General features: G+C 34.5%; 1 protein-coding gene across 1 annotated transcript; it reads right to left on the reverse strand.

Annotated features, from left to right (window-relative positions):
- Positions 1-5,117: 5,117 nt before the first annotated feature.
- Positions 5,118-7,472, reverse strand: LOC107046556 (dolichyl-diphosphooligosaccharide--protein glycosyltransferase subunit 1). The gene has a single exon (XM_015269191.1). The coding sequence runs from the start codon at positions 7,309-7,311 to the stop codon at positions 5,488-5,490; it is 1,824 nt and encodes a 607-aa protein (XP_015124677.1). The 5' UTR covers positions 7,312-7,472; the 3' UTR covers positions 5,118-5,487.
- Between the last annotated feature and the right edge of the window lie 584 nt (positions 7,473-8,056).

Below are 8,056 nucleotides of genomic sequence, written 5' to 3' on the forward strand. Positions count from 1 at the left end.
ATGTCCGAGGAGCTGAATTCGTTGTTTCACTATTAAGTTTCGTATTGTTACACGTGTGAGATATTGTCATAAGTGAAGCTATCGAAAATCCTTCAGTGCATGTGAATAAAATAATCAGAAATTTTTTTTTCTTTAAACTAAATTTTTCCTCTAGAGAAAAATTTTAGAGTCTGCACACCTACTGACGGGAATCTGAATAGTGTTATTTTATTGAGAAAACTTACTGAATGTTTATTCTATTTGCATAATGTCATGATGATAATCCATATGTCATAATATTCGTACCAACCTATTATTTAATGAACCATATTTATTATTAAATGTAGATTTCCGTGGCAATAACTTATGATTCGACTACTGGGACATGGGAATTCAGGTATCGGGACATGGACGTTTTTTGGATTCAACTACTAGGACATATTTCTTACATAATAAATTCATTTAGTTTGATGTTTTATAGCTAAAAATAATTGTTTTCGGTCAAATAAAGTTGGGTAATCCTCTAGAATAATTCCTCTATGACCAATATAACCAAATTTATTTTTATGCACGTTCTTTCATCGACTCTTCCTTAAAGAGTTAGCTACCGGGACATTCATCTTATGACTGGAATGTGAAATTATTTTTTGGTCATGAATGTTAAAAATTGAAAGATAGTTGAAATGATGGATAATTAGATGAAGTTGACTTGATGTCAAGAGTGAAATAAGATAAAAGTGGTTAATTGCTTTCGTCACAATATAGTCAATATATTTTGGCTCATAAATTAGCAATGCGCTTCCACATGTGAATTTCTATAACGATGGAGTTTGAATTGAATTCAATGATTTATTGTATTCAATTTATCGACATTGCCTTAATATTGGCAGCGAACATTGCACCAAAAATATTGGTTTCAAAATAATTTTTTTCAACAAAAAATGATGCAATCAATTCCATGATCGAACTTGGTCAGGATGGCATTGAGAAGAATATTGTAAATTATAATTAGACTCATTGAAACAATTATTTTTTCAGTTATCCTCGAAAAACCATCAGTCACATATACCCAACTTACACATACATATATACGTTCGGACCTGGTCTAAAAATTGCATATTCGAACTCCTGAGTCCAAAAGTAGTTATCCTGATACAAATGTTGGCATTTTTGGATTCGACAAATACAATGTTTCCATTTGGAAGTAAAATTAATCTCATGTTTTTCTAAATGATTCAGACCAAATTCGTAACTTACATAAATAATATAATCGCAATTTTTTTATTCGATTTTTGTTTTTAAACGCTTTGTGAATTGCAATCAGTACTTATACCACAAAATCAAAGAATATTGAATTTTATCGGTGGAATAAGAAAATCGGAATACTTTTCATTTAAACATTTTCAATCATCTAATTTATCAATTGAATTGGATAGGAAAAGCTTGAAAATGAAGGACGTATAATTAGCGGCTTTCGACCAAAATTCCATAAATACTTGCTTTTTTCAATATTCTCTTCTTATGAATGAATAATACAATGGTTCAAATTTACAAAAAAAGTCATTTTTTCAATTCGGTTACAGTACAATTCAGGAAAAATTATGGTGTTTGAGTTAAAAATTGATTATGATTGAATAATTTGTAAGAAAAAAAGTGATGGTCTCCAAAAATCGCAATTTTTCAATAATTTCAATAGTTTACTTCGAAAAGTTGGCTTGCTATTTTTTTCCATCTTTTTTCAATATTCCCTCATAATTATGAGTAAATTGCAGTTATACTGTTGAAAAAAAAATTGAAATTTTAAGGACAGTTTAATAGTAAATTTTAGGAGTTTGAGATGGAAAGTCATAAAGTGTAAAATTCCACTGAAAATTTACTGCAATTCAACATTTTTTAACTGCATGAAGATGAAAACTTTGAAGTTACTTGAATTCTCATGCAACATATGATCATTCTGTACCTAATTATTCGATAGTTTCGGATGCTGAAGCAATTATAATTGTCCAAATCGAAAATAGAATTATTTAACTTTTTGAATATTGTGTTCAGTAAATTTTTTTCGAAAGTTGATTGGAATCAGTAGGTAGAATTATGCGATTATAGAATTTTAATGCGACACAATGAAAACCATGATCAATTTTTTCGTTTTGAAAAAAAAAAAATAATATCCAAATTTAAATATTGTAGGGAACAAGAATAACGATATTTTTGTCATATACTGTGAATTATTAAGATGAATTTCAGATTACCGAAAAAGGATGGTGCAGAAGTCACAGTCATTTCAGGTTTTTAGTTTCAATTTTGTGCTGGAAACATGAGATGGTATTCAGAGGATAGTCAGTTTTTTCCGGATGTGAGATCATACGACAGTTTTCCGGAGAATTCAAAATAATTATGAGGATATCTCTTAAATATTAGAGAATTTTTGAATAGACAATGGGAGAACAAATAATAGGGAAAGGTGGAATTTTCCAAATAAAACTGATGTAAAAGAGTTACGAGCTCGAACATAATTTGAAAAATTCGAGAAATTTATCTAATTTTCTCAACAATTTCACAAACATTCAAAAAAAAATTCACAAAAATTTCGAAATTTTATGGAGAATTTGAAAACATTTCAGATGATTCATGATTTAAGTTTCAAGTCCTATAATATCTAATAAAAATGTAAGAAAAATCATGAATGACGAGAAATACTCCGAATTAGCCAAAGAGCATCAGAATCGGCCTTATAATTTTTCCAAAAAAATAGTTGAATGCTATTGTAAAGGTGTAAAAAAGAGTCAAAGCGGCGGCGAAGACTAAAAAATTCGGTGTTGTGAGAAATTCAATAATTATTGTTTTGTACTCTAAATCGAATTTTGATTATAATTATAAGTAGAACCGCATTCAAGGAGCACAGAAATTTAGAATTAGTAAATCACTTATTGAAATACTAACATTTAACAGGCGATCAACCAATAAGCATTATTTTCATGAATCTTAACACTCAGTATAATAAGACGATGATGAATCATTCATTTTTGAAAGAAACACAAAGAAAAAAATTTAAAAAGATATAAGGAAAGGGCATCAGCGTTGCGGCCACGGCGGCGCTAGCGAATATGAAAAAGGAGCCTTTCAGTTTGACTGAGATAATAATGGAAAGCCAAAACTGTTAAGTCTTAACTTAAAACCAGAAAAATTAACATTTTAGGAAATTCGTGACGATGTGTTTCAACTTTACAAAATCCACTTCAAATAGGATGGATAGGGGATGAATTATAGGAACCTTCAGGAAGTTTGCAAGTTCTCTCAAAAATCAGAAAATTGTCGGTTTTATCCGAATGTAAGATGATTCGAGCTTCCAAAGAATTTAAAACAATTATGAGATTTTCTGAAAAAAATCAAAAAGATCTGTTTTTTGAGTTTTTCAGAAATTAGAACAAATTTTCAGTACCTCTCAAATATTAGTTTTTGAATAAACCATGAGAGAACAATTGATAGGAAAAAGCGGAATCTACCAAATAAAACTGATGTGAAGGAGTCACGCGATCCCAACTACTGTACTCTGATTCAAATGAGAAAAAGAACATAATTTGAAAAATCTGAGAACATAATTTCACCAAAATTTCCACGTTTTTCAAGCAAAATTCATAAGAATTTCGGGATTTCATAGAGAATTTGAAAAAAATTCAGATGATTCATCAAAGTTTCAAGTTCATGGCATAGTCGAATAAAATTGTGTAGAAGAGATTATGAATGAGGAGAAAATACTCCGAATTAGCGAAGGAGTATCAGAATCGGTCATATAATTTTTCCAGCAAAAATAATTAAATGCTTTTGTAAAGGTGTAAAAGAGAATAAAAGGAGTGGCGAACACAAAACAATTCTGGGTTGTGAGACCGTTAATAATTATTGTTTCGCACTCTGAATAGAATTTTGATTATAATAATAATTAGAACATCATTCAGTGAGCACAGAAATTCAGAATTAGTGAATCACTTATTGAAATATTGAAATTGAGCAGGTAATAAACCGATAAACATTGTGTCCATTAATCTTAATACTTAATTTACTAAGCCGACGATGAATCATTAAGTTTTGTAAGAAACACAAGGAAAAAACGAGAAATAGAATAATGAAAGGGCATCAACGTCGCGGCCGCGTTACTTTAACTTTAACCACGAGTTAACGATGGTTAGTTTAACGAAAAAACTGGCCGTGTTCTCTCAATCTGAGCAAATTTGTGTCTGAGAAACGGAATCGTCTGAAGTCGAAGAATGTCCAAAGGCTAATGTTCCTTAATGCTAACTTCCAGTTCATACCTTAATATGTTGAGAAAAGTAAAAAATACAATTTTATGATTCAAATTAGATATGGGTCGTAAAAATGATCATTCGTTTGTGCAGATTATTGTGCAAATATCTCTGAACTCATGGGTTTAAAGGAAAATATTATAAGAGCTTCTTTGTAGAACAGGAAATTCCCAACAACAGATGTCTTCTAACATTTTCCTCTAAACCTCTTGCTTTTGAAGATATTCCATGAAAAATGTACACATTTGTTTCCAACATATCCCACTTTATCTCTGCAGTGACGATTACATTTTCTAGAATTTTTTTTACCAATGATTATCATAATTGAATTGTTTTTCTGGTTGTCGATAAGGTAAAAAAAAGTAACGAATAACGAATACAAAAGAACGAATACTTTCAAGTCCTGCAACGAATACTTTCGGGATTTCGGGACTTGAAAGTAACTAGATTGCACATCCCTAATTCCAACGTTGGAGGCTAGTGAGTACCATGGAAAATAAAAGAGAACTAGGGTCGTCCAAACCCCGAGAACTGAGCCTCTACTTCAGCCCATCCTCTTTGACGTTATCACTGGGAGGCCGCCATGACAGTATCCACTCATGAATCTTTTTAGTTGGGAATTAGTTGGGAACTTATGAAAATTACTTAAATCTTCTGTATATGATTAATACTACAATTTCTAAGATAAAAAAGTCAAGAAAATCTAGAACAATAGAAATATAAAAGAGACGTGAATTTTCAATGATTGAATAAAAGTAATAAAGAAAAATGAACGAATGGTGTAAATTAAAAATGGACAATAATTTTCAGGTGTTTTTCAGGCAAGAAATAGAGAATATGATTAGCAGAACTTTATGATTTATTACAAATTATTGAATCGAAGTGCCTGAGCAATCAGAACAATGTTTTCTGCAGCCATGAAATTCCAATGTTTTTTCAAATTATTTTGCGGTTGTCTTCAAAAACAATTGTTTCGGAAATAATTGAGAAACCCTTTTTGTATAAATGTCAGAAATCAAAAACAATTTCTTGACCGCTTCGTTTGCACCTAATAATTTCTCTAATGCCGAGAGTAATGCGAGCATAATACGCAAATCCATCTCCTGTTCCCCTTTCACTGCATGGTTTCTCTCGAAATTATTTTTCATTCAAATTCAGTAATAGTGTTTCCCTGCTCTAACTCCTTTTCTTCAATCTCTCTTCAAATCTCTCAATGTAGTGACTTGACAACAGCGTTAATCTTCTCAACACATTCCTCCTTCTTCCTGGTGATGATGCCCTCAGCATCGACGAACTGCTGGCGACTAATCTTCCCAGGAACCAGTTTATCTACGTAAAGTGCCTGTTGTTGGTTATAAAATTCCTTCAGCTGTTTATCGTATTTCTGGAGTTCTTGAATCCTCTCATAAACATCAGCTGAATCACTTCTCAGCTTCTGCGCCAGCTCATTCACAGTATTAGTGGCATTCTTATACTCTTGATTGATGGACTTCATGGCAGAAAGAAACGCCGCAGTGTCCTTATTTGCCTTCAAATAAACCAGATGCTCGTCGAGTTCATTATAAGAAGTAACTCGTTTATCCTGAGCTCCAAGAATTTTTTCACACTGCCCTGCAATTCTCAGTCTACTCTCTGAAGCTTCATCCTTATCAATAGAGAAATCCAATCTCACATAAATTATTACCAGGAGAAACAACAAATAAAGAGCCACCGCGACCAGTAGAGGCTCCTGCAGCATCAGAATCCTCGGAAAGTTGTACTTTAATTGGAAATCCTGAATGTGGTGCTCCACGAGATTTCTTTTCGTCACAGAAATCACAGGACGTCCGAAGGTATCCAAATAAGAATAATGAAGTGAATCAGATAGCCTTGTAGCGTCATAAGGTAGGAACAACTCCAGATTCTTCGATCCCTCTGGTAAAATAATCTTCAGGACCAACTCATCTACCACCATATCATCAAAAATATGGTCAAGGACCCTCATTTTTAAAACAAATTCTTCCCCATTCTGGAAAAGATACTCATAACTGGGTACGTTGTATCCAATGGTGTAATGAGTCTTCCACCCTCCAAACAATGGAAATCTAGGTCTCAAATTAACATCGACAGAGTCTTTTTTTACCCTAGTGTGAGAGGTCGAGATGTTTCCAATTTCGTCTCTGTAATAAATATCAGAGGCAGCTGCAGGTAAGATTGTGTCGAAACTTTGGATGCTGGCCTGTCCTGATTTGGATTCTCTGGAGTATTCGTACCTGGAGAATGATCCCTTCAGTAGAGCACCAGTATGAAGCAGGTCAATAGTCTCCTCAACAGCGATATTACCCCAGTGGGAGAGTTCTAGAAGCCTCTCCAGCCTCGTGATCGTTAAAAATTTGTTGCTATTTTCGAAATGTACAGCGAATCCTTCTTGAGTGTAAGGTAAACGTTTTTCTAAAGGTCCATAGATGATGGTGGTATCACTTACTGAGACTGGTTTGATCCTGGTGAAGCTCTCGATATTTCTCGAAGGCAAAACAATATTGGTAGTTTGCCTCTGGACGGGGTAAGGTGACCAAACGTTGATATTCCCAGTATACCGTACCAATTGCTTCTCTTTTTGGGTTATTTGCTTGGGGTACGGATCCAATTCATGGGTTGAGACAGTTTCTACTTCCACCGGGCTTGTCCGACCTGGTTGGATAGGGTCTTTAAGCTCAATCTTGTAAAGATTTTGTTCCTCATGGCCACGAAGTTTTGTCTCCCATAGAATCAACTCCGTCCTACTCGCGTCCCTTGTGTGCGCAGAGATATAGCTCAATCCTGCCCGTTTGTGAGGTTCGATTCCGAAGTAGAAATGCTTTATCGGAGATTTACCTATATTCTCTACCACAAGTTTCGTAGTTATCTTCGTTAAATGGGATTGAAGGTCTATCGTTCTGTCTACATTCTTGAGGAGAATGCCTGTATTGAGCTCTTCCAAAGCGAGTATTATTGTTACTGATGATAAAAACACGGTGAGCACCAGAGAGATCAATGAGCTCTTGGTTCGAGTCATTCTTATGAATTTTCACACACTTTTGGAGGTTTAAGTCGCTCAATATTTTAGTGTTCAATGGATATCTACCGGCTATTGACGGTTTATAGTCGTTGGAATTTAGAACAGGCCGATATAAACGTGGCGACAGGCAGAGACGTGGCCGCTGTTCAACACGTAATTTTTTGGTGGTGGGGATGCCCAAAGAGGATTGACTAAAGTAGAGGCTCAGATCTCGGGGTTGAAGTGACCCCAAGCCAAAAATAGTTCGACCCCAACGGAGGGATGGCGCCACGGTCGAATCTGACGGCTGAGCGACTGCCTGTGCGGGTAACTCGGCAAGTCGGCAGTAGCAGTCCCGCTGTCACAGGGATAATTTCGGAGGGAAATTTATCCAGAATGAAACCCAGACGGTATGATGGAGAATTAAATTCGCCATCAATCGATCCCCGTTGCATCCCTTAATCTCTGTAACAAAAAAATACAAACTTCGACAAAAGTTATGGGCCAGTGAGAAACAATTTTCTTCTCGGCGCACAGTGACTTTTCACCATCCGCCCGCGAATTAAAAATTTGTCTTTCCCCTCCTAATTGAAATTAAGGGATGAAAAAAAGGCTGTTTGACGGAAAACTAAATTACCCATCAATTAACACTCTTTCATCCCTGAATCTCTGTAAAAAATGGAAGAAACTGTCATGGAAATCACAGCGCAGTAAGAAAAATAATTGTTTTGCGGCGCACAGTGACTCCCGGTAATTAAAAATT

The sequence above is a fragment of the Diachasma alloeum genome, unplaced genomic scaffold (genome assembly GCF_001412515.2).
Source record: "Diachasma alloeum isolate Michigan unplaced genomic scaffold, Dall2.0 Dall_scaffold_01500, whole genome shotgun sequence".
Classification (NCBI taxonomy): Eukaryota; Metazoa; Arthropoda; class Insecta; order Hymenoptera; family Braconidae; genus Diachasma; species Diachasma alloeum.

What these genes read in the sequence shown, in the direction of transcription:
- LOC107046556 (XM_015269191.1), bottom strand. Translation starts at nt 7,311, where the DNA reads ATGACTCGAACCAAGAGCTCATTGATCTCTCTGGTGCTCACCGTGTTT.